The sequence below is a fragment of the Triturus cristatus genome, chromosome 1_1, assembly GCF_964204655.1.
Source record: "Triturus cristatus chromosome 1_1, aTriCri1.1, whole genome shotgun sequence".
Taxonomy (NCBI): domain Eukaryota; kingdom Metazoa; phylum Chordata; class Amphibia; order Caudata; family Salamandridae; genus Triturus; species Triturus cristatus.
Window position 1 is genome coordinate 591,429,782 of NC_140579.1, and position 27,500 is coordinate 591,457,281.

At 47.2% G+C, this 27,500-nt stretch overlaps 1 protein-coding gene across 1 annotated transcript in view; it reads right to left on the reverse strand.

The window, feature by feature from the left end:
- The window catches only part of SNRPC (small nuclear ribonucleoprotein polypeptide C), a 150,448-nt gene that overhangs the window by 40,288 nt on the left and 82,660 nt on the right, over positions 1-27,500 (reverse strand). The window contains exon 3 of the mRNA XM_085645911.1: positions 4,921-5,029. Within this exon, the coding sequence (XP_085502037.1) occupies positions 4,921-5,029 (109 nt within the window). The remainder of the gene's footprint in view (positions 1-4,920; positions 5,030-27,500) is intronic.

Here is a 27,500-nt window from a genome sequence, read left to right on the forward strand (position 1 = left end):
AACCAGAGACCGACTGAGTCAAAGTCCTCAAATGGAGCACCGGCGCCAAAAATTTCGACAACCAAGGGTGGATCCATGGACAAAAGGCCGAGCAGATCCTGCGAGAAGGACTCCCTGGTGTCGAAGGACGCCGAAAGGCAGAGTTCGTCGAGAACAGCCCACGAAACGGGGAGTTCGACGCAGAAAGACAAGCCAGCGTCGACGCAAGCTCCGTCAAAGAGCCGCGGTCGACGTCGAGAGCATCTCCGAAATGGAGAAGCAGAAGAGAAGGCTTGAGGTGGAGATGGAGAGCATCCTTCAGAGGAAGAAGGAGTTCGACGCCAACGTAGGGCAGAAAGATTCACGCTGCAAAAATATAAATACCATAAAACTAGGAGGTCAAGTTGTAATGTACAACCTTTCCACAAAATTCCGACCTGTGCTATATTTTGTTCTCCTTTATCCCCTCCCTGAAGCACAACCAGCACCTTTGTACAACTAGAATGATTAAAGCTCTTCTGGGGAAAATTTGGTGGAAATACGCTAAGCACAATCTGAGCTAGACAGACCAAGCGCCTTGCACATGAAATGCAGGTTCGACAATCAATGCAAAAGTTATGAGCTAGAAACCATAAGTGCACTTCCAATGCAGGTCCAGCCTCGTTTTTAGGTCTGGGCTAGCGAAGGCTGCGCTTGCGCAGTCTCGCTCACGAGATTTAATGACTTGGAGAAGAGGGGCTTGAACCCGCCCCTCTTCTCTCCTCTTCTCCATTGGCTGGCCTCTTAAATGCTGGCCAGCCATTGGAGAAGAGGTTTGTCTCGCAAAACAAGCCCCGTCCTTTTCGGATTCGGGGGCGTTTTTTTTCGATACTTTACGCTGGGCGTGTTTTTCTCTCCTCCAGCCAATGGCAAGAGGAGAGAAAAGAAAAACACACCCCCGAATCCGAAAACACCACTGCGTTTCTCCGAGGCATTTCAGCTCCCGATTAAGTGTCACAGTGAACGAGAAGCGCGTGCACGTGTGAAAGAGCGAGATTCAGTAAGTAACTGAAGGTTTCAGTCAGTCACTCAGTTAGAACTTCAATGAGTGAGTGAATCCGCGGATAAGCGCATCAGTGAATGGGTGGATGAATTAACCAGTGAAAAGTAAACCGGTAAATAGGCCGCTGAGTGTGCAGTGCTCACCACAAACTGACAGGGCTCTAGGCGCTGAGCGAATGCAGCGTTTCACCACTAAATGCATTGCTCGGCGGCTTTAGTCACTGGCGTAATTTCACTCTTTACACGTGTTTTCTTGAGCGCGATGCAGGCCACCAGGTCTCCTTGGTATTTTGGTGGTCGCTGCACAAGAAGGCACGTATAGAAATATGGAACACTGAGCCACGGGCAGAGGGGTCTACAGAGCGACTTGCCGTCCTGCACTGTGAATTCATCTTCTAACAATGCATTCTGGGAGTTGTAGTCCTGCTTCAATCCTATTGCATGTTGCTCACCTGATAGCCAGATTTGTAACTGAAACCCCCGGACTCTGCCAGCATGGATTGAGGGGATAATCTCACTCGAACCTCAGTTTTTTTATCAGCTGTGGGGGCAGGGGGCCAGGCCCCCCTCCGAGAGACGAAGTGCTGCCGCGCCGAATTTATCATGTTTATTTTTGATCTCTTGATCCATTTTTGATCTAATGTCCTTTTCGGATTCGGGGGCGTGTTTTTGTCGAAGTTTTCTCTGGGCGTGTTTTTTTCCGAGAGAGAAAGAAAACACGCCCCCGAATCCGAAAACGCCGCTGCCTTCAGCTGCTAAGCCCCACGGTGTCGCCCATCTGAAAGTAAGTTGCTGGTCGCACGAAATTGATGGCGTTTGCGGTGGAAGAAATCCTCTGAGCTTGGAAATGAACACATTAACCACAACCAGCCTCTGGGGTGGGGGAGGGGGGCGCTGATGAGGAAGCGGGGGCTTTAACTCTTAGATGTACGGTTCTTGGGCTTGAACAGATGGCGTTGGTCCTGCTCGTAAGGGGCTGTTGATCTGTCTACCTCTGCTGTCCACTCTTTCATTTGTGAAGTTAGACTGCGGGATTATTAAAGGAACCCCCCCCCCCCCCGCCCTCCCCCCCAGACGGGAGTATGAGTCTGACTGGCCTTGGTGTTCTCGTGTCACAAGTGGTCTCCAGTGTAATGTGAGAGGGCGCACCGTGTCCTGGTGTGAGCTGCCCTGTGCCCTCTGCTCTGACTGTACCCGCCGTCCTCCCTGTGCCCTCGGGGCCTGAGCCCGCTCGGATCGGAACGTCTCCTTAGCTGATGCCGCCACGCCATCACTTGCACAAGATCGCAGTGTGCGACGGGAGCTTGCTCTTTGAATATTAACGTGTGTGCTATCCCTCACACAGGGAGTTTCACTGTCTCACCTAGCGTGCCTGCTGTACGTCACAGGTGGACGTGGTGCTATCCCTCACACAGGGAGTTCCACCCTCTTACGAGGGGTGCCTTCTGTCCATCACAGGTGGATGTGTCTGCTGCCCCTCTCACAAGAGGTGCCTGCGGTCCATCACTGGTGGGTGTGTCTGCTGCCCATTACAGGGGGTGGAGGGCTGTCATCTGCTGGTGACACCGTCAAGAGGTGTATGTGTGCTCACGTTAACTCTTACAAGGGGAGTGTTTACTACCCTCTCTCGAAGTGTGCTTGGGCCGTTAATTTCCCTTCACATGACGAGGGGCTGCTGCCCTTCTCAGGGGAGGTGGTGCCTACTTCCAGGGAAACTGTCAGAACAACGCGGGCAGAGGCATTTACACGCTTGCCTTAACCACAGTGTGCGGTCTAGCTGCCCAAATGTGCAGGAGCAGGGAGGATCGGGAGAGGACGCAATTAGGTAAGGGGGGGTTGGGGCAGGGTTTTGGGACGTGGGCATAGTTTTTAACTGCTGGGTGTAGTCTTTAGGGCTGGCGGGGTTGGGGTTGTTTTCAAGGTGGGGGGGGTCGAAAGTTTTTAGGGCTGGGGGGCGGGGTAGTTTTTAGGTCTCGGCTCGAAGGCTGCACTTGCGCAGTCTCGCTCCGAGATTTAATGTTAAGGAGTGGGGCTTTAACCCACCCCTTTTTTTTACCTCTTCTCCATTGGCTGGCCTCTTAAATGCTGCTCAGCCATTGGAGAAGAGGTTTGTCTCTCCAAACAAGCCCCGTCCTTTTCGGATTCAGGGGCGTGTTTTTTCGATTCTTTCTATTCTCTGGAATGTAAACATTCCGGCCAATGGCAAGAGGAGAGAAAGAAAACACGCCCCGAATCCGAAAACGCCGCTGCTTTCAGCTGCTGAGCCCCACGGTGTCGCCCATCTGAAAGTAAGTTGGTTCATACTTGGGTGGGGGTAGACCCTTTTGCGACGTACCACTTTTGAAGATTTACTCTATTTAGACAGCCATGCTTACTATCGAGCTTGAGACGGTATGAATAAACTAAGAGAGTGTAGTGCCCTCTTTAAACACATTGGCTTCATGGCGCTTGGGCCCTGGTCGCACGAAATGGATGGCGTTTGCGGTCTTAAGGCTTGAAGCCAAATACCATTGCGGCTCTTAACACTGCATGTGAATAATCTTCCAGCCGTGACATGGTCTGCCCGAGTGCTCCTAGCTCCCACGCTCGTGCACTGCCTCTCTACGTGCCCATGCTCCTCGCAGCCGCTCTCCAAGCCTCCTCACAACTGCACACCCCCCACGCTGTCTCACTGTCTGTCCCCTATGCCTCGACTTCACACCACTTCACGCTGTCAGTTCTGAACCTCCGATCCCAACCTGCCCCCACCCAGCACCCCACGCAGCAGTGGTCACCCTCTCCGCGCCACAGCAACCAAATCTCCTCTATCCAATCCACAAGCCCTGAATCTGTACACGTCAGCAGGTGCCCGGAGGAGTCCTGGGAAGCAACACCATAGAGAGGCTGCATCCTTTCTTCTCCAGGTGCGCCATTGCTGAGAAATAGTTAGAATGAAGGGCAGGCTGGTATGTCTTTAGAAATGCGGAAAACCACATAATGTAAATAGGTCAGTGGGCTACTGCGTGTGTGGATTGCTCTGAGTGGCTCTGTGTGTGTGGGTGGCTTTGTGGGTGGCTCTGTGTGGGTGCAAATGCAATAGGTCTCGCATTTGAGAGTGATTAAGCTATTGACATTGTAAATAATGCCGTTTCTTGAAATGTTTAAAAAAAAAAAAAAAATAATAATAATAATAATGTCAGGAGCAATGCCAATAGCTCTAACTTTAACAATGCCGAGACCATTGCATTGTAAATGCTTGTTATCTACTGACCTCAGTATTATGCAAGTAATATGCTATTTATTAACATTTTTGAGTGTGGGAGAAGGAGCCATGTCTCAAAAGAGTTGAAACCTCTGATTGAGCAGGATTCCCCTCCCACTCAAAGGTAATGAATAGTAAATTGCACGGCTAAGGACATTCTGATTTAATAGTTGGAGAAACTAGAAACATAGATATTTAACCAGAGAAAGAGAGCTAAATCTGTACAGTGATATTTAATACTCAAAAAATGAGGTGAACTAAAAATCATATTATACAAGCTGTGCAAGTTATTGACCCGTATCAGACAGTACTCAATGTTCATGTTAGCTAGTATGCATCAATCAAATCAGTACACTTCCACTAATAGATGCATTTATTTCCAGTGGAGGAAACCGCGATTCGTAAGCACAGAGCAGAGTAGCTAAGCCATTCTTCCACTTGTGACCATCCGTAAGCTTATTTATGAATTAAACTGTGCAAGAAAGCCAGTTCAAGACTGGAGTATGAAGGAGCTCCAATCTGCTCCTTAAACACCTGTTCACTCCACACCAAGATAAAAGACAAAGAAATTTATTTTTTTCCTTCTTAGGAGGTTAGATGTGGAAGATACACCTATTACTATTTCTGGCGTATCAGGAAGTGGACAAACCGGATCTTACTTGTTTTATCAATAAGGCTCTGTGCTTGCTCCTCCATCCATTTCTGGTAGTAATCCTTCACGTTTTCCTTATGTTTTCTGCCACTGCAGTGAGTCTTCCTCACCGACGGCTGAAAGAATAAACATGGGTCAACATAATGTGCATTACATATTTAGCTAGGACTGTAGTCCTGATCGGTCTCATACATTCAGTGGACATATGCAGTGTGCATCAGCAACATAACATTTTATAATTTGTTTAGACTGCAAACATGTTCAAAATCTCAGAGCACAATACAATGTTAACAGACACTGACTACTATAACGAACCGTACACAAGTTAAGCATTGATCAACTGCCTGGGCACTTGGAAGATACCCAGTAAGCATGTTAAAGCTGTGCAGAACTCTGCCGGTTAAAAAAGAAATCTCACTTAAACCCAGTGGCACTGGAATTACACGGAGCAAATGATGCAACAGGGTTGATCAATTTATGTGGCTATAAAAGGCAAATGATGTGGCAAAATGCGGCACATTTAATGACTGTAGTATTTGGTCAATATATATATATATATATATATATATATATATATATATATATATATATATATATATATATATATATATATATATATATATATATATATATATATATAGGATTGGCGGTTGGGGACACATTACAGTTTTGGACCTTCTTATACACTGTTACCACCTTCCTTGAATAAACACAAGGATAACTTCTCTCAGCTCCAAGCGTATTTTATAACAGTAACATTTTCATGGGAAATATTTCCCCTCGTTAGTACCAGTTTCACAACCAAATACAGCAACAAGTAAATGAAAGAGGACGAGTCAACTTTGTGAAGGGCCTTCCACTGTGCAGAAACATGTTGCAACATTATTAGTAACCTTCGATTCACTTGAGCTAGAATTATTTTTGCTAAACTCTGCAGATTATGCAGCAGGTGGTGGATTGTGTGGCAAATGCTTCAAATCAATGATTACGCACAAAACACCACTGCCTCAAAATTGCATAATTCCACTGGCTCTGATTATCCCCCATTCTAGAGCTTTCTTCAATCCACAGTTCTTTCCCTGGTATGAGGATACCAAAAAACATGGATTAAGAATGCCAATAGTAAAATAGATCGCTTGCAAAGTTATTGGCAGCAAGTCGACAAAAGGGGGGGTGGGGGGAAGAGGTTACATTGAGACTAAAATGGTCTGGCCACAGAACTTATCGTCAATATTTTGTCAGGAAGTCGTTAACGACACTCGGAAGTGGTCCCTGATAATTTAAATCTTGGTAGGAAAATAATCTGCCCATGATTCACCAATAGCAGTATCAATATTTGGATTTCTGGAGATGGAGAGGCAATCTACAAAATTCCAGAAAACAATCGAACAAGAGACATGCAAACATACTGTGACTGCCTTTCACTACAGGTTGCAAGCAAACTTTTCAGTCAGAGAAAGTCTGGGGCAAAGCATCATGGTAACTTACGTTTTTTTTTTGGTATTTTTTGTAATTATTATCATTATACAACCCAATGTGAGCGTTAGCTTGGTGGTGTGGTTCAAGTAAACATGTCAAGAAATGTTTCGTGCAGTGCTTTGCCAAAGGGCCATGAGGTTTTGTACTGTGCCCTAGCCCTTCTGGCAGCTGTCTCTGGTGCACTGCTGATTTTGTCACTGGCGATTTGTATGCTGGTTGTGGGCAAACACACCTATGATGGTTTGGACCAGGCAAGGGAAGAGATTCCCTTTTTTGATCCATGTTAGCTTACGCTCTAGAACTTTACGATTACTATACAGTCAGAATTTAACAAGCATTAAAAATGCATTAGGTCTCGCCTTTCATTAAGTTAAAGCCATTTGATTTGCTATACAATACCATCAGCAAAGCAAATGGCTTTAACTTAATGAAAGGCGAGACCTATTGCATTTTCAATGCTTGTTTTACATTGGTTAACACTGCCTGGGCAAAGGTTTTGCCTCAATAGTACCAGTCTAACACCCAAATACAGCAATAAGCAACAGAAAGAGGACCAGTCAGCGTATGCAAAGGGTCTTCCCCTGCTCTGCAACATGTGTCGCTGCATTTTTAGTAACACTATCTGTTTGAGCTTGAAACTATTTTTTTTAAATAAAATCTGCAAATTATGCAGCAGATGGATTATGTGGCAGATGGGGCAAATCCATAATTATGTGGAAAATTCTGAAAATCGCATAGTCTAGTGACCCTGACCATAGGTCCAGCTCTGAAGGCAAACCTCAGACATAAGTATAATTATAATATTACGTGACGTGCTTAGGTTATGGAACATCTTAAGTAAGACAATCCATACCTTAATGCCCCAGAGTAAAAAAGCTGTGAAACCACAATAGAGGCGCCACCTGCCATGTTAAAAGAATATCTCGTGGAGAAATGCGTTTCTATTCCATAGCAATACTTTCTTCGCAGTTTCGACACAACTCAATCCATTTTGCATCATGTTTTCGTTTTTCGCTCCTGACAAAAATGTGGCGGTGAAGCCGCATGTCACCAGGTGTGGAACATTAAGGCCTAATGTGCGCAGGTTTCCTTTTGTAGAGCCTTCATCCTGGGAGAGAACCCGAGGAGGGGAACAGCATGTCCTCTCCAATCAATGTCGACGCGGCTCTGACTGGAGATCATTAAATCTCTTCCGAAAACCTGTGTCTCGGTGACTGATGTGTAGTGTCTCTGCCAGGCAGGGCCGGACTGGGAACTGAAATCAGCCCTGGCAAAATTTGTCAGACCAGCCCCCGTCAAATTTTGCAGACCAGCCTCCGTCCAGCGCGTAGCGAGCGAGCGCAGCGAGCGAGCCCGACCGCTACTAGGGGGGTTTGGGGGGGTTCTCCCCCCAAGAAAATTTTGGAAAACAACCGACCAAAATGGTGAATTTTACAGCACATTTTTCATTACATATTCAATTGTATCAACTTTCAAACCACAGTAAATAGTAGATGATGACCTTCAAGAGCACCAGGTTACCCACCCAGTCATATGTACCCATAGACATTCTTTCAGAGAGCACCAAAAATAGGCACGAGTAGTAAATCAGAGAGAAATAAAAGTGAGACCAGCCCCCACATGGTGTGTAACGAGCAAGCGCAGTGAGCAACCACTATTAGGGGGAGTTTGGGGGGGTTGAACTTGTCCCCCCCACACAAGAAATTTGGGAGACAGAAAGGCCAAAAAAAAAAAGTATTTTTCAACACATTTTTCATTACATATTATATTGGATTGTATTAACTTTTAAAGCATAGTAAATGATTACCTTAAGGAGCACCAAGATACACAGTCATAAAACATAGACATTCCTACAGAGAACACTAAAAAATGAAATGTCGAGCACAAAACATGAATATAAATATAAACAATTTATTCTTCATATAAAATAGCATAAAGACATTTAAAAACGCACTTAACTTCAAACAATTGTGCAAAGGTTCAGAGTAAAAAGTGTACAAGACAATGTGCAAACATTAAATGATTTTTATATCCTGAGTTTTGTAAATAGTGCTAAAATAAAGCATCTCTCCGTAGCCACTCCCCCTCATGGCCTCCTCCTCAGACACCCTAACTACCACCCTCCACCAGTGCCCCTCATCTCTCCGTAGCTCCCACACCCCATGACCTCCTCCTCAGATTCCCTCACTGCCAACCTTCACCAGCACCCCTCATCACTCCGTAGTTTCCCCCCACCCCATGACCCCCTCATCGGATTCCCTCACTGCCATCCTCCACTAGTGCCCCTCATTTCTCTGTAGCCCCCCCACCCCATGACCTCCTCCTCAGATTCCCTCACTTCCATCCTCCACTAGTGCCCCTCATTTCTCTGTAGCCCCCCACCCCATGACCTACTCAGATTCCCTCACCGCTCCCTCCACCAGCGCCCCTCATCTGTCTGTAGTTCCCCCCCTACCCCGTGACCTCCTCCTCGGATTCCCTCACTGCCACCCCCACCAGTGCCCCTCATCTCTCTGTAGTTCCCTTCCAGCCTGTGACCCACCTCCTCACAAGATTCCCTCACTGCCACCCTCCACTATTGCCCCTCATCGCTCTGTAGTTCCCCCTGCCCCATGACATCCTCGTTGGCTTCCCTCACTGCCACCCTCCATTAGTACCCCTCATCTCTCCTGTAGTTCCCCCACCTCATGACCTCCACCTCGGTTTCCCTCACTCCCACTCTCCACTAGTGCCCCTCAGCTCTCTGTAGTTCCCCCCCACCCCGGGACCTCCTCCTCTGACTCCCTCACTGCCACCCTCCCTCACTGTCTGCCACCCACACCCTTCATCTCTCTGTAGCTCCCCCCACCCCATGACCTCTTCCTGGTATTCCCTCACTGCCACCCTCCACTAGTGCCCCTTATCTCTCCGTTGCCCCTCTCATACCCATTCCATTCGTTGTATAGCACTACTCATATCAGTGTAAGGTGTCACAGTACTTTACATAACAGCAGCACACATTATACAGAGACAATAAATCAAAATCAGTTTACGCGAAATGTCACATAAGCTAATGAGGATTACAAGGTGTAGAAATCACTTCATCCATTCTGGTGGGCAGTATATTTTACAGGGGTTTGGTCGGGACTCGGAGAAGCACAAAGTCAGGATTTAAAGAGTACTCCAGTGGTCAGGGTTGGCTTTACTGATAAAAATGTATAACTGCCCAAACAAACTCTTATTAGTAACATTAGAATAATGAAAGAATGGAGAAGTTCTAACTACATCACAACACAAAAAAGCGAAGTTTGTATGCAGTTTTTTTATGACAGTTCATTGGTCACTGTCTTATGTTAACTTCTGAACTGCAAGTAACACAAGGATATCTGTGACAGAGGTAGTAACCCACTGAGCTATTCCCATAAAATTCAGTTTATCTGCATTTACGAACTACCAACCGACAAATGGTTGCTCTGCAGCAGGATCGTAAATCACAAGTTAACAGTTTTTATTGTTGTTGTACATCGGTGGCAGATTCACTGCGACTGCGAGGGCTAAGGAGGCTCATGTTTGGTGGGCCTGGCCCACCCTCTAGAACCGGGCCTGGTAGGTAGTGGTGCAGCCTGCTAGCATAGCCGGAGTCTTGCTCGCAGCCTCAGGCACAGGCAGGTCAGTGAGGAAGACTGCCCTCAAGGCCAGGGACGGCCTTAGCACTGGTGGTGCCCTTTGCATTAATAGCTCACTGTTCTATGTTAGGATTTTAACTTATTAACTGCAAGTAACAATAGGATCTCTCTGACAAAAGCAGTAGCCCACTGACCTATTTAAATTATGGGCACTTTGTGATCTGCATGGTACATGTTCTTTGCAGCAGGCACATTAACACTCTGAGCTACCTTTCCATAAGTCAAAACTTCCACTAAACAATATGCAGATCTCTCTCTAGGAAGAACATTCAACACCAGATTCATCATGCCATTTTTATTGATGCCGAAAATTGCTGGAGGCCAGGAAGGAGGCAGCAAGCGCTTTTAAAATCTTAATATACTTGCAAACATAATGCCTCCACCCAAAGTCAGCACCCGGTGCGGTCACACCGGTTGCACTGCCCTAGAGCTGGCCCTTCAAGGGTCCTGTGACCTCAATGACAGTCACTGTTCTAGGGTGTGCTGCTTCATAGGCCTGCCCGCAAGACTGGAGGTGAACTTCAGTATGGATTGTGGTGGACAAGCCTTGAAGGTTAAACCACACTTGCCACTGCTAGGATCCGCCTGCTGGTGCTAAGACACCAGAGTTTCTAAGGTCTTGCGAAGCCTTCTAAGGTCTAGCATGGGTTGTGCTCACTCAGGAGAGTGGTCTAATGGACTGGTTATTAAGGCTGAACCTGGTTCACCAGTTCCAAATTCAGCAGCTCTGGCCATAGTGCCACATCCTCTCCCCCACTGAAAACCATACTGCCCCACTGAGAAAAACTCACACTACCTTCAATTACAACCCAATTGTTGCCGGCTATAAACACCTGGATGTGGCTCAATTTAAATGACGCACTAGACAAGAGCAATATGTGGCCTACAAAAAATAGTAACAACATCCTGGAAAAGCAAACACTCAAAGGGAATGCAAAATTAGCAAACCATGTGAAATGTAAGCAGGAACAACATGGTTAGCTTAGCGCTTTTACACTCACTATTCAGAAATCAGTGAGTGCTTTTGCCTGAAAAGTTGAGGACATGACAACAAGGCCCTGAATGGACCCATTTTAACGTCCATTGCTTATATCCTTACAAAATGTAAGCAGTAGTAGGGTAAAAAAGACCACATCCCTGGACGCAGAGCCGCAGTACACATTTCTTTTCTCCAATCCACACATTGCAGCACCTCCAGGATTGGTGCACTAGGTGCAAGCCCAGGAAAAACAAAGACAAGAAAACAAAAATAGCGCTTCACTGGCAAACTCTGTAAAAGTGACGCTAATGTGTTTGGGTGTTAATAAAATCAATCTGGCCAGCTTGCTACCACTCTGTCTTACTTTATTTAGTTATTTTATCATATTTTAACCTTTTATTCCCGAAGCTGCACCTTGGAAATAAAATAACAGAAAAATACGACATTTCCAACAAAAGTGTTTTTTTTTTTGGATCCATTTCACAGGGGAGCAAATAAAAGAAAGGAGAGGAATGAGACAGGGGACGCACATCGCACCGTGAACTAGACTGTCAATCAGCGCTGGACAGTCACCCAGTCCTGCGGCTTTTAGTGTCAGGGAGCAGCGTCGCGTGTCAGGCAGTAGGCGATAATCCTAAACCCGTGCTGGCTGCAGTGCCAGGCCTGAGGCCAGCCACCACCTCGCTCCCTGTGCCTAGTAGTAGCCCCCTTGCCCCTTACTTCCTTAGGCCCCTTTTGCTTTTGAAATTTCTGGCCCGCTCCAGCCCGGTCTTGAGTCGCGACTCCCCCGCACCAGGAACACTGCCCTGACACTACAGTGCCACCACACCATAGGACGGAACAATGCACGCAGTTGCCCATATGTCGTGTTCACCGAGCTCAGGTTTGTGTATGTAAGTTATGTAACAGAGCAAAAGGAAAATCCAGATCAGACTCTGATCTTGATTCTCCTGTTGCTCTGTTACGTAACTTACATACACAAACCTGAGCTCGGTGAACACGACAATCAGAGAATACCAGGTCGATCCCTACCCGTTGACCCCGCGCTCCTACTGCTGTGCATTATCTGATTGAAAATGCAATTAGCAAAAATGCAAAAACAACACTCACTTGGCGGCGGGCGGCACTGGGACACACTGGGACAGGCAGGGGCTAGGGGGCTATAAATAAATTAAATTATGGGGTGGCGAGAGAGGGCCTCTGGTCGACTCGTCAAGGTCTCAGTCTCTGCTGCAGCCTGCGTTCTGGAACCTGGGGATCACGCGCACTTTTTATTGCGTGAGCTCCAATGCGCATGTGTCAACTCACCACCAACAGCCGCACCCGCCCCACCCCCCTAAGGTGGGTGAACTGCGAGTCTGCGACTAAGAGCAGGCAGCGCAGACGCGGCGGTGGAGACTTCAGCGCACCGCGCTATTTATCCAGCACTGACCTACAGTCAGCACTAAATTCATTAATTGTGTTCATAAATTTTGCTTTTTTCCGCACCGAGCGAGGGAGACGCAGTCACGCAGCAGAGACAGTACAGAGCAAACAGTGAGCAACAAAACCGGCCCCCGGCCCAAAAACCGGCCCCCGGCCCAAAAACCGGCCCCCACCCCTGGCAGCCTACCGGGGGATTGCCCGGTGCCCGGCATTGCCAGTCCGGGCCTGCTGCCAGGCTATCAAGCAAACTCTCTTTTTTTGCGTCTTTGCCCTCCGACGATTAGCGAAGGGAACAGATGCTCCCGTCTGGCCTTTGGTGTGATTGGAAACCATTACGCCATTACTCCAAAAAACTGATCCTGCTAGCATTTACAATTTTTGTCTTTTTTCTCACATGGACAGATTGTTGTTTTGGGTTAGGTTAAAAGGAGGATGGAGATATCAAAAATGTAAGGGCATATTATCAAGCACGACGTTAAAATTATAGCCGCTTTAGCGGCAGAAAACCACCGCTAAGGCGGCCAGAATGGGCTTGATAATATGCCGCAGAGAATTCCAATAGAAGCCCATGTTGACACCAGAACATGGGCTTCTATGGGAATTCTCACGGGCATACCATCAAGCCCATTATCGCCGTTTCTTGATAATATGACCCGAAGCTCTTTACCTCCCTGGGGAACGCCGCACAAAGACGCCAACTGGCTCCATGTTTACTGAAGTGAGAACGGAGCTAAATAAATGGATGGTGGCTATTTTTCATGAAACAGACCCAAAGGGAGGCTTCCTGCGCGCCATTTTTTACCTCGGGGTTAAATTTCTAGGGAAAAAACGTATAATCAGGCGGGAAAATGGCCCTGCCAGTTTTCCATTAAAGATAGATAGATACCTGCTCCCACTGTTCCTAGCCCCCACCCCCGAACCTTGGTTCGGCTCTTTGATGTGATGGCCCAGAAGCAATTACAGGTCCTCGGGCCCAGAGCCCCTCTCCTGCTAACACTGATTCAGGTCAAACCCTGGTGCCTCAGACCGTGTGAGACAAACTGAGATGGAAGGAAACCCATAATGCCACCAACCACTCACTGTTTTTCCTTGCAATTTAAAGCTGAAAAAGCCGTAAAGCATCTTTACTACTTAATTGGGCGCCACAGGTTTTTTTAAGCGAGAGTAGTGTGTGCTATGTGTTTTCTGTGTGCTTAAACGCAGCGGCGGTTCCTCCATGGAAGCGGTGGAACGTCTACCACCTCCTCACTGCTGCGCAGAAAGTGTGAAAAATAAAATGGTAATAAAATGATTTTATTACCATATTTTTTGCTGCTCTCTGCCAGCAAACAGAGTGCGAGGGAGGGCCATTGCGTCCAATGAGTGGCCACTTAAGTTTGAAGTGCACGTTGGTTTGGCCTGCAACCTTGCTATGGCTAACCAGACATGCGCAAAACCTCTTCAACCGTCTTGCAAAGCCGGGTTCGAGAGCAGGCTCACCTATAGTGCCTTTTGGAGTGTAGAGCTAGCCCGCTTCAGTCAGTCAAGATGTTCACTCATGCTGCTTAACAGTATGGGAACAGCGTCTTGATTGGATGAGAGTTGGCTGTTGGTTTCGTTCTCAGAGCACGTGCTGCAGAACAACGAGGCGATGTATATAGTAGTACTCTTCTTCAGCGAAATCCACATTTGAGTGAATCAATATACTCCAGCCATATCTGGGTACACGACTGACTGAATAGGTGCAGGATTCTTCTTTCGTTACATCAGGACTTGCTACATTCAGAGCAAAGAAAGAAGATCGAATTTAGATCTCTCCCTGACTTTGGGGAGAGACTGCTTCTCCGTATTCTGGCTCACATAGTGCGAGTAAATTCCACTTCATTGTTATTTGGAAAAAGCCTTAGTGGGGTACCATAGATTGGATACGCTGACCAGAATTTTCAATATTTGACTTGAATCACTCAAATGTGGATATTCGCTGGAAGAAGAATACTACTACATATGCCCCTAACAATGTTCTAAGGGGAAATGGACCCCCAGAAAGCTTTCTTCTCGTCTAGATGGCATCTGCCACCTCTTATATATTTTTGTTCAGCGCCATGATGGTGGCTCAATAAAAACAGTTTGCCTTCACCGAAACGCGCATTGGTGCAACTGTGCACCTATGTAAATTGATAATACATTTCAGATGTTACATGTTTATATCATTACGATGATGTGAACTAAATTGTACCCAAGAAAGGATAGTTTTTGTGTGTCTTGAAGCTAATGTTAAGTAACATAGCTGTATATATGAATGATCAGTGAATTGATCTTATCGTGAACTTTATTTCGGCTACCAAGGCAATAAAAGTGACACACATTTTACAAAACATACAATAATTTAAAATACATCTAGGTCAAATTGCAGTTATACAGTAAATTGTACAAGACTTCATGAATTTTGCAAAAAAATAAATTAGGGCTTAAAGATTAATTACAATAATTCCTGCGTTTTATCCACATAGCATTCAAAAACCGGGAAACTGCAAAAACAATTGGGGGATGGGTATCGTATTTCAAGACTCTCAAGGCTTTTTCACATTCTCTGAATCCCAAATTTCTACAAATGGGTATTACCCAACGTTTTCTTTGCAGGTGGTACATTGGGCAGAAAAAGAAGACATGTTTTTCATCCTCTAGTCTAAAGGCACAAGCAGGACAAGCAGTAATCATATTAACATCCCACCTCGAAGTAAAGGACCGAAGCGGTAAGAAACTCGTTACTTACCTGTAACAGCAGTTATCCAGTATTGGTGTCTTTCATAGATTCACATGCCTGAATCATTCCCCGTCGTCGAGACGGGAGCCTCCGGTACATAGAAAAGTAATGTCCTATAGACATACATAGAGAAAAAAAAAATATAGGCCTAAGGGCCTCCCCTTAGTAGCCTATCCTTGTCCTTATGCAAAAAGGACCAAACTCTTAGAGCCAGCCAATCAGCTGTCACCTCCCTCTAGAACCTTCCTGACAGGAGGCTCAGTCCCTCAGATTTTCGTATGCACCAAGCTAGGTAGGCGTAATATAGTTAGAGACAGACGTGAGTCCTTCCAGGGGAGGCGGGAGGGTTGCATGTGAATCTATGAAAGACACCAATACTGGATAACTGCTGTTACAGGTAAGTAACGTGTTTCTTATCCAGTATTAGGGGTGTCTTTCATAGATTCACATGTCTGAATCAGAGTAGTCAGCAATACATTATGCACATTTCTGATGTAATCATGCCATATAGCTATTTTAGATAAAACACATATTACTATGCGAGTTTGAAACATTGGCATACATCAATACAATATATCAGCAAGAGATGTGCATACCAGGATGGCGGGATGTTGGAAGGCTCACCTCACTTGAACATATGGCGAAGCACCGCCTGGCCCACTGCCGCATCCTTCGTAAGCTCAGCATCCAGGCAGTAGTGTCTGGAGAAGGTGTGCGGTGACTTCCACGTCGCCGCTCTACATATGTCCAAAATCGGCACTCCAGCGAACAGTGCTGCTGATGTGGACATCGCTCTGGTGGAATGCGCTTTCACCCTGTCTCTCAAAGGCCGACCGGCCCCGTCATGGCAGAATGCTATCGCTGAGGAGATCCACCGTGAGATGCTCTGTTTCGTTGGCCTACTGTAGGCCACAAATAGCTGAGATGACTTCCTGAAGCTCTTTGTTTTGTCTATGTAAAACTTTAGACATCTTTTGAGGTCCAGAGAGTGGAGCGTCCTTTCTGCTGCCGTGGTAGGGTTTGCAAAGAAGGAACGTAGAACCACCGGTTCATTGAGGTGAAAGTCTGAAGGCACTTTCGGTATGAATTTGGGATTTGTCCTCAGCACTACCCTGTCCTGTTTGAACTGCATGAAGAGTTCCTGAATGGAGAGAGCTTGAAGCTCGCTGACTCTCCTGGCAGATGTTAGAGCGAGCAGCAGAGCCGTTTTCAATGAAATGTACTTGATGGAAGCTCGATGAATGGGCTCAAAAGGGTGCCTCATGAGTTGGTTAAGGACCAAATTGAGGTGCCACGTCGGTGGGACCCGTCTAGGTCTTGGGAAGGACCTATATAGTCCCTTTAGGAACTGTTTGAAAAGCCTACTGGACCAGAGAGACGGGCCTTTGTAAGTCCTGGTGAAACGTGAAATGGCCGCCAGATGCACCTTTATAGATGCATGCGCCAATCCAGACTGTGCCAAGTGTAGTAGATATGGCAATATCTGTTCAGGTGTGATATGGAGTGGGCGCAGGCCTTTCTCTAAACACCATACGCAGAAACGTTTCCATTTGAGAGAGTAGGTTTTGTTGGTACTGTCCGCTCTCGCCTTTGCCAGCACGTCCCTGCATTCCTGCGGGATGTTTAAATGACAGAACTCTCTGTGCTCAGGAGCCAGGCCGATAACCTGAGCGATTGCAGGTCCGGGTATTGCACCTGCCCGTTGGACATTGTCAGCAGGTTCGGGTGCTGCTTCAGACGAATCGGTGTCCTGATGGAGAGGCGATGAAGATCCGAGAACCAGTGCTGCCTCGGCCAGAACGGAGCAATTAGGATCAGGGTACAGGGCTCCGCCTTCATCTTCCTGAGGACCCTGGAAATCATCGGAAACGGCGAAAAAGCGTACGCAAATACGCTGAACCAGCCTATGGAAAAGGCATTTCCGAGTGACCTTGGTTGGGGATGCCAACTTGCGTAGTTTGGGCATTTGGCGTTCTCCTTGGTGGCAAACAGGTCGATTCCTGGGACCCCCCATTCCGAGAATATCTGAGCTAGCGTATTCTCGTCGAGCTCCCATTCGTGGGAGAGGGATTTCTGTCTGCTTAGGGCGTCTGCAATGGTGTTGTCCTTGCCCGGGACATAGTCCGCCCTGAGAGTGATCCCATGGAGAACAAGCCAGTTCCAGATCTTTTGCGATTCGCGTGATAGAGTGAGCGAACGCGTTCCTCCCTGTTTGTTGAGATAGTGCATCGTCATGGTGTTGTCGGTTCTGACGAGCACCTGGGAGTTCTGGATGCGTGGTAAAAAGGCTTGTAGCACCAGATACACAGCCCTCAATTCCAGAAGATTGATATGGAGATGCTGCTCCTGATCTGTCCATTTGCCGCTTACTCGGAGGTCCTGTAGGACGGCTCCCCAGCCTGCCAGAGATGCATCGGTGGTGATCACCAGCGGCGCTGCTGGAAGCAGGAATGGCAGTCCTATAGACAAATTCCTGTGATCTCTCCACCATTCCAGGCTCTTGGATATTTGCGGTGTTATCCTCACAATGTCTTCGAACAAACCTGTACTCTGAGTCCATTGGTTTGTGACGGCTTCTTGCAATGGACGCATCCGAAGTCTGCAGTGAGGGATGAGGAGTATACAAGAAGACATCATTCCTAGGAGTGATTTGTAGGTTCGAACTCTTAGGGACTTCCTTGATGCCACAGCCGTGGCCAGAGATATCTTGTTTTTCCTTTCCTCTGAAGGGAATGCCCTTGCGCATTCCGTGTTCAAGGTCGCCCAGAGGAAGGTGATGCTTCTTGTTGGGGACATATAGGATTTCTGGTGATTGAGAGTCAATCCTAGATGTTGAAAAAGATTGGTGCAGGCGTTGGAGGATTTGGTTGCGCCTGCAGCTGAAGGTGCCTTTACCAGCCAGTCGTCGAGGTAGGGGAAGACTTGGTGACCCATTTGACGCAGGAAAGCTGCCACAGGTGAAAGGCACTTGGTGAAAATCCGCGGTGCGGATTTGAGGCCAAACGGCAGGACCTTGAATTGGTAGTGCTGTCCTGCCACCTCGAAACGTAGAAACTTTCTGTGCCCCCTGAGTATCGGGATGTGATAGTAGGCATCCTGAAGATCCAGCGATGGCATGAAATCTTTTTCTAGAATGCCTAGTATTTCTTGGATCGTCACCATCCTGAACGACTGACTCTTGAGGAAAGAGTTGAGTGCCCGGAGGTCTAGAATGGGCCTCCACTTCTTCTTGCGTATAAGAAAGAAGCGGGAATAGAATCCTTTCTCCCTCTGAGACAATGGAACTCGCTCGATCGCTCCTTTCTTCAACATCGCAGATATTTCTCGGAGTAGCAGTCGCAGATGTTTGTGTGGGAACCTGCGGGGAGGGGTTGCAGGTGGGACGGTGGTGAATTCCAGGGAATGGCCGAATCTTATTAATTGAAGTACCCATCGATCTGTGGTGATGAGATGCCAATTTTCTAGGAAATGGGTCCATTTTCCTCCAATCTTTGATGAGGGAGATAGTCGCTGGACTGGCTGGAGTAACTGGTCACTGGCGTCCGCCGGTGCCCCTCTTCTGGTTCTTACCCCTGAAGTTTGATCTCCCATAAGAAGTCTGACGACCTTGTTGTTGTTTCTGCTGGTACTGGGATTTATTCTGGAAGGAATACGAGGACCTATTCTGATAGGATCCCCTGTAGGAGGACTGGCCTCTGGATTTGTTGACTCGAAAGGACCGATTCCTCGCCTGCAAAGTACCAAGCGCTCTAGCAGTATCAGTGTCTTTCTTGATCGCTTGGAGCGCGTCGTCAATTTTATCCCCGAAAAGGTGTTGGCTGTCGAAGGGCATGTCCAGCACCTTCGTCTGCACTTCCTGCCTGAACGATGTTGCCTTCAGCCATCCCTGACGGCGCAGGACTGCAGCCCCATCCAGTTAACGAAAGCCTGTCATGGCCACATCTATGGCACAATCAATGATCTCGGCCGCCGAGGTTTGGCCCTCCGTAAGTAGTGCCTTGACCTCCTCCTGAACAGCGCTTGGCAGCTCCGCTATATATGGGGCTATATCTTCCCAAAGTTGGCGGTTATAACGCCCTAACAGGGCTATGGAGTTGGCCACCTTGATGGTCATTGCCGACGTGGTAGAAAACCTTTTACCAATCGTGTCCAACTTCCTGCCTTCCTTATCTGGTGGGGCTGACAGAGGAGAGGAAGGGTTTCGAGAATTCTTCTGGGCCGCCTGGGTTACCACCGAATTCGGTTTCGGATGCCCATTAAGGGAAGCTGGCGGCGTGGATGGAGCCTTGTACTTTTTATCCAGGCGTGGAACAACCGCAGGTACGGAGGCCGGCGTCAGCATCAGTTTCTTTCCCTGGTCCCAGAGAAAGTCAATAATTGGGATTGACTTTGTCGTCTTCTTTGTCTGCTCCTTGAAGTCATGCAAGAAGCACTCAGTCTCAGTCGATTCCATCACCATATGAAACCGCGTCGCTGCTCTTTCTACTATCTTATGGAAACCGCCAATATCCACTGGCGGTGAATCTGCTTGGCGCGGTTGCGGGGAAGGTGGGGAGGATGCCACATACTCCTCCTCCTCATCCTGATCCGTCTGGTCTTCCTGGACTTCCCCCTCTTCCATCTCTTCAGCCTCCTCATCCGATGACTATCACCTGAGGTGGCACTTTCTCCTGGCGGACCTGCGTAGTTGGTCGTGGTTGAGATGGGGCTGTCTTTGGTGGATTTGTAGTCGTCATCGGGCCCCCTGTCTCAAGCGCCGGTGATTCCGGGAAACGTTGCTTGTAGTCCCGGATAAGGTATTTGAGGTCATTAACAATCGACAGGGGAAGGCATACCATCGGGGTGACCTCCGTGCGAACCTGCTCCCGGACAGGGAGTTCCTGGTAGCTCATCTCCTCCTGTTCTTCGTCCGTGCTCTGACATTTGACGTGCAGCTCAGAAGGGGAAGTAGAATCTCCATAGGCAACTGAGTTTGCACCTTACTTGGAGACGTTGTTTCTGGTGTAATCTGTTTCCTGGTCAGTTTGCCAGATCCAGAACCCTGTACAGGATCCCCTGCCGTCGTCCGTGTTGTTGTCGACGGTGGTAGGGTCATAGACGACGTTCCTACTAGTTTAGATTTCTTCCATGGCTCAGAAATATCTATGGACGACGACAATTTCTCCGTCGACGCCTTCGTCGTCGACGCCTTCGCCGTCGACGGGGGGCTCCTCATCGACGATGTCGTCGTCGACGGGATAATCTTCGTCGTCGACGAGGTCTTGGACGTCGACGACGGCTTTAGCAGTATAACAGATGAAATAGGTGTACCTGCTGACGACGATGAAGGGGTGGTCGTCGTCGACGAGAAGACTGACGACGCTGTCGTCGTTGACACAGTTGTCGTCGCTGTGGAGACATGACCTGGCGCCCCAACTCTTTTTTGCGCTGAGGTTGTCGCAATTTTGCTGGCCGACTGGGTAGGCTTCTTAAAAGTCTGAGAGTCCTTGTCAGACACTGAAGATTTTGAAGATCTTGCCTCTGAAGACTTCTTGAGTGCCTTCATAGGAGGAGTGTCTGAGGGGCCAGGAGATGTCACTCTCGGCCTCTTCAGGGAGACTGGAGAGGTTCTTGAAAAGCTTTCCTCTGAGGATACCACACTCTCCCTGTCCTTAAGTATGTCCAGCCAGATAAGCAGACGACCTTCTCTGTCCCTCAAGGTCTTGTGAGGGAAAGACCTGCATATTTTACAGTCCTTAGGCATGTGGTCAGGATAAAGGCAATATAGGCAGAGGTCATGCTTGTCGTCCACATGTAGCCTCTCCTTCCCACATGAAGAGCAGGCCCTGAAAAGGGCTTTCTTCTGGGATTCAGACATGCCAGAAGTTTTAGAAGAAAGAAATCACTCACTGCAGTAATAAGTGGCCTGAAGCAATCTCAGTTCAAGTCCTTGAAGAAATAAGTCACTTTAAAAAGTGAACAATCTGGTTTTAAAGAAATCCTGAGGAGAACTCAGGCTGGAGACTCCCTAGCACAACGTGCGGTAGAAAATCTGAGGGACTGAGCCTCCGGTCAGGAAGGTTCTAGAGGGAGGTGACAGCTGATTGGCTGGCTCTAAGAGTTTGGTCCTTTTTGCATATGGACAAGGATAGGCTACTAAGGGGAGGCCCTTAGGCCTTTTCTTTTTCTCTATGTATGTCTATAGGACATTACTTTTCTATGTACCGGAGGCTCCCGTCTCGACGACGGGGAATGATTCAGGCATGTGAATCTATGAAAGACACCCCTAATACTGGATAAACTGCCTATTCTCAATTGGAAGTACAACTTCCTTGCAACCGGCGGGGAAATCAAATCTAAAAATGCCTCACTCCTGTAGTGGTCTTTAATCTGTAGGAACTGGGCAGTCAACCTACCAGCACCAGAGTTCGAATACAGGCGCAAAAAATTAAAGTATCTAAATTGTTCAGCCAATTTGGCCTTGGAGACAACCAGGCATGAGGCCTCCGGAGAGCCCCATAAATCAGGGAGTCCAATTTTGACACAAGTGTCCCTAACAAACTTTAACCAAGGAATATTCTTATTTTTAGTTTGGGACCAAACTCCCTTGAATTCTTCTCGGTAGGGGCCCAACTCTGCATTGGACCAAAGTCTCTTCCAATATATTATTGGCCGCAGTGCCACCACCTCTTCCATGGGCATCAACCCCAGATCGAACCAGATAGGTACCGGGGGGGTGCTAGGGGGCAAACCAAGCAAGTTCCTCATAAAGGAGTTTTCAGTCCTAGTTAGGGTATATATCTTGGAATGACCCCATAGTTCTGCTCCATAGAGGCTGCTCTTGCTTGGGTTTTGAACATTTCTATTGCTGGTGCTACTGGCTTGGAGACCGATCCTCTGAAGAGTTTGGAAATTCCTCCTGTTGTTTGAGACAATTTTAGTGTGGAATTAGCGACTTGACCCCCCCATCCAAGGTCTTCCTGCAGTATGATCCCCAAGTATCCAAATTTCTTTCCCCGCTCGAGGGAAATACCATTCAGCGCTGGGTTCGGACGTGTATGCTTGGGAGGGTTAAGGATCATAAATTTAGTTTTCGCTAAATTAATCTCCAGGCCTCTTTCACCACAGAAATCCACAAAACCGTCTAAAATACGCTGGATACCAGTAGATGTTCGCGACAACAGCAGAGTGTCGTCAGCGAACATCAAAGCTGGTACCCTACCCGTAGCAAGTCTTGGGATATCAGTGTCCTTGATACCTTCCAGATGTTCTATGAGCCCGTTAATGTATAAACAGAATAGCGTGGGTGCCAACACGCATCCTTGGACTCCTTGATTTACAGGGAAGCTTTCAGACAACTCTCCATGTTTCCCGCATCTGACCTGTGCGAAGTTATCTGTGTGGAGTCTTCTCAGGACATCCAAAAGATATGGAGGAACATTAAGTTCCTGAAGGACTCTCCACAGATTTTCTCGTGGCACCAGGTCAAATGCCGACCTCAGGTCAACAAAGATGAGGTAGAGGCTGCCACCCTCCAAGCTCACGGTCTTCCAGTAAAGGACCTGAGTCGGAATATCTGGTCCACAGTTGAGACACCCTTTCTGAAACCCGCCTGTAGAGTGCTTAAAATGTGGTTATCTGCCTCCCACCTCTGCAACCTCTCCAGGACTATACGTCCAAATAGCTTCTGAGTGATATCAATTAAGCTAATGGGCCTATAGTTAGAAGGTTGTGATGGGCAGCCTTTTTTAAATATTGGCACAATCTCGGCACCACGCCAGGTTTCTGGGGGTTCTGCGCCAGACAAAATGGAGTTGAACAGGACACAAAAGTACGGTGCCCAAATCTTAGGTTCAGACCGATAAAAATCGCCTGGGATTTTGTCCAGGCCCGGCGCTTTATTGGGTATCAACATGTGGATAGCGATTTCGACCTTCACCGTGATCACCGCGACATCCTCGGCTTGGCGCACAAAATTGCGGGGGGGGGGGGGGGGTTAGTAATGGATGATGTACTGTGATTTGTGCCCGAATACAGACCCCAAAGTGATTTTCCCAGGCTATTGGGGCTATATTAGGAAATGTGGTGGGCTCGGATGCTTTTCTACCATTAGCAACAATGGACCAAAAGCCTTTGAAATCTTTGAACTGTAAGGTTAGTCGCATCTCCTCCCAGGCCTTTCTTGCCCTTTCAATTGTTTGTTTGTGCTGTGCCCAAAGTATTTTGATCCTGGCTTTGTCCTTGGCCTTAATTGCCAGGATCAGTTCACTCTTTGACTTCCTGCACTCAGCAGTGTACCACAGTTGCGTACTAACCAAGTGGGCCCTCACACTCCCTTCCGGACAAAACACATCCAAAAGTTTAGATACTAGCTGACTATGGATGTCTACAGGCCGGATCTCCCGCTCAATAGGAGTACAGTTAAGCCCTGCTTCGGCCATTCCCCTAAGATGGGGCAAGACAAGTCTATAAATTTCGGCCATTTTATCTGGGCAGGCAGAGATGCGAGGCCATCTTACCCTGCGTCTGTTATTATGGAGGATAAGAGGTTGTGATGTAAGAGGGGCCGCTATGTCATAGCTAGTTATACCCCAACTTCCTGGTTTCAGTGTCATGACCAAGGCATTGTGATCACTGTCTTCCCGATCTAAAACCCTGAAATCAAGCACCTTATCCCACGATCTTGATTCGATAAGTATATAATCCAAAATTGAGGTTTGCCCCACTCTATTGAAGGTGTCACGTCCGGGTCTGTCCGATTTGAATCTGCCATTGCATGCCCTTAAAGATAAAGAGAGAGTAAAAGTAATGATCTGCAGTACCAGAGGGTTCCAGGCCTTAACCATGGGAATCAAGGGGTCAGGAATGGTCCAATGTGCATTTTCCGCATTTGGATCGTCTAGGTCCAACAGGCTAAGTGGTTCATATTGTCAACTGAAGTCACCACCCACAATCACGGAGTATTCGGGGTCTAGGGACAGAATGTAGTCATTCAAAAGTAATATGACCTTAGATTCTCGACCGCTCGGGGAAGGTCTGGAATAGACATTCAAGAGAGCCAAGTGTGTGTGTTTCCAGGCAAATCAAGTAAGACACATTGAATGTTGTCTGAGCTGGTTTGTAGCTGTCTTGCCGTAACACCCAGGTGCAGGGCCACCCAGGTGCTAAGACCCCCTGAAGGTCTCCCCCTACCACTTGTTACTGCAAGTGAGTTAAAGGACACAAACCCAGCCCGTTGAAAATTTTCTAGGAGCCCATGTCGCTTGCATTAGGCAGACATCGAAGGTATCTATGAAAGTGCCCCAGTCTTCGCAGATCAATTTGCTCTTAAGACCTGCCACATTCCATGAGAGCAAATTGATACTCAACTTTGTTTTGCTTATGGCAGGAGTCGAATCACCAGCAAACCTATTAGTTACTGGGGAGATAATTTCCCTGCCTAGGTTTTCCTGGACACATACATTCACCAACCCACCCAGCACTGGCGGTATGTATGACTCTCCCTGGGTGCTCTTTGGGTTATCCCAGGATGTTTCCTCCATAACATCCAAACTGGGTGATTTTTTTAATAGACCCAGCTGAGAGGAATTAGATTTCCAATCCTTCAATCCCATGTTGGGTGTCAGGTGGCCCTTTCTGTTCCCCAGCCAAGACAGAAGTAACACTATAGGTTGAACATCAATCCACCTGATCAAGGACACTGAATCGGTTATTATGGTGAAATACTTCGAGTGGGGGCGGGCGAAATTGTTCATAAACTTGGATTACGTTAGAGGGGCAAAAGCAGAATTGTTCCTGACCATTTCCCAAGCCATCCATCCCGCCCCCCCCCCCCCCCCCGATGCGCCTCAATCCCGTGATGAGAGGGTCCCGGGTAAAAATAAGTGAGTGGAAGGGCTTTAATGGCTGATTGAAGACTGCCATGGCTGGCAAACTGGGTTGTGCAGATATACCCAACTGTTCTTGGGTTTCTGAAGTTGATTACAACACAGTCACCCTGTATATCCTTAGCTCTTGGGCCAACCCAATTTATCCGTCTTACTAGTAATATCTCGCTTCTGCTCTGGTTGGGGAGGGGTTTGTTACAATTTAACCAATGTATACACTTATTTTTAAGTTCACTAGAAACCTCCCTTGATCCAAAATTCAGAGGGGGGACTCCCACGAGAACCACTACATATGGAACAGATTCAGGTGGGAGATCCAGGCAGGGCATCTTGGATTTGGCAATAAACCCTGGCTGCAGTTGGATAGGCTTGTCCGAGATAAGGTCAAGATTTCTCAGCTCAGGCGGTGGGTTGGCAGTAACAAGATTCACCTTACTCGTCGAATTCCCTGATAAGGCTAATGGGGTTGGGTCATTGGATTCTACTTGGGTGTTTTTTACCTGGTCTATTGCCCTGGAGGGTTGATTGATCTGTTAAATCTATCGGGATATTGATTATTTTGGTAGCAGGACAATTTGACTCGTCTATATCTATTTTAGACCCCCCCCCCCATCCCTTGTCGCCTTATCCCCAGACTATGCTACAAACATTAGTTCTAGATAGGAAAGTTTTTTTCAATGAAGTCAAGTCTATTGCAAATAGGGCGGCAAGTCGCAGTGAGAATCTGCTCCATTTTAGTCCAAAAATCTCTGCCGAGATCTGTTCCCATCGTGCCCTCAGTACCTTGGGTCGCTATATACTGGGGGTCCGTGTTGGCCACGGGGTCCAAAATTCCAGCATTTGCCTTTTGCATTTTTGATCTTTTATTGGCCAGAGCGGTGCCACCCTGCTTGCGTCTCACAACCTGGTCTATCGGTTTCGCATTAACTTCCTCGTTGCGAATTAATAAGCCAGATCTGGTTGTTCCGACGTTAATCGCAAATGAGGAGAGGGCAGTGGGGTCACCATGCTCAGATGAGCTACAAACATTACGATTAATTGTTGTAAGACCATTCCCATCACCTCTATGATCTATTACATTAGGGTCTAAAGATGGGTTTTGCAAACGGATGTCTGTAGGTGACTTTGCTAGGGCAATGTTACCCAAAGAAGATCGTTTGATGAATTCTTGATCTAGGGAAAGTCTTTTTTCCGTCAACTCAATTTCCCTCTGTAGAACAGAGTTAGCCCTAGTGATAAAGTTATCCAATTTTCCGACCACACCAGTCCCACAGAGGGATTTCCGCCCCTTCCCCAGACCTGCATTGCCATTACCCGGTTCTACTAAATGGTTTGAAGAAAGTGACAAGGGGTAATACCTAGGGGGCCTAACGTGCAATATCACAGAGCATCCGAAGTCAACAGATTGAACAATGTCTTCACTCACGTATTACTGTCCCAGAAGCACAGAGAAATGCCCCGACCCGACCTCTGCCGTGCTCGGACGGGCCCGCCCTTGGCCCGGGCTTCGACTCGGTCTGCGCCCCGGTCGCGCGGGTGTTGGCATGCCTTAAGTAATCAGGGGAGAAGTCAGGAAGAGGACCCCAGGTTCTGGCGATGTTCGTAGCGCAAAGCGCCCTGGTCCTCGCAGTCCTGGCAATGGAAATCCCGATTTCAGAGACACACGATCCTGTGTTCAAACACCCATCAGCTCCATGCGTTGATTCAGGAATGACAGGGAGAGTCCAACAAAAGACCGAGCCTGCGGAATTGATCTAATGTCAACATGGGACTTTAAGTATTGTTTTAGAGAGTAAATTGAATGGTTTTGAATGAATGTGGTTGGCTGTTTTTGATGGCTGGGCATTTTTTTTCTTCGATATTCATTAATTGAATGAGGAGCTCTGTATAAATCTATGTTGATATTGTCTTGTACAATATTTTAAACAGGACATATTGATTACGTTTGAATTTTGTGTAATGTTCATAAGAATGAGATTATGAAATAAATATCTATGACTAAATTATTTCTGGAATATGTCCGACTCATGAAAGTGATCTCTAATTTCTAATAATGGAGTTGTACCCATATAAAAAGAATAGTGGCGAAGCAATGTTTTTCTTGTCTACTGAATTGCTGTTTTCCCCTAGTTCTGACTTCTTTATCCGTTTACAGTGGCCCTCTTTTGTCAAACAGTGTGTCACTGCTGCCAGTGATTGTGATTTTTGTTTATGTGCATATTATATTACTGTGTATTGAGTATTTATGATGTGTATTTTTTATGTGTATATTTTTTCTCCCCATCGATGTTATTTGCCACCAACCGCCACTGCTTAAGCAGTGCTTTAAATTGGGCAGCCTCCTAATAGTTTATATCGTAGATCACTTTCAGCAAAGGCCTGAAGTGTAAACTGAAAAGTGTATCTCTACCCCTTTGTTGCACCTAAATA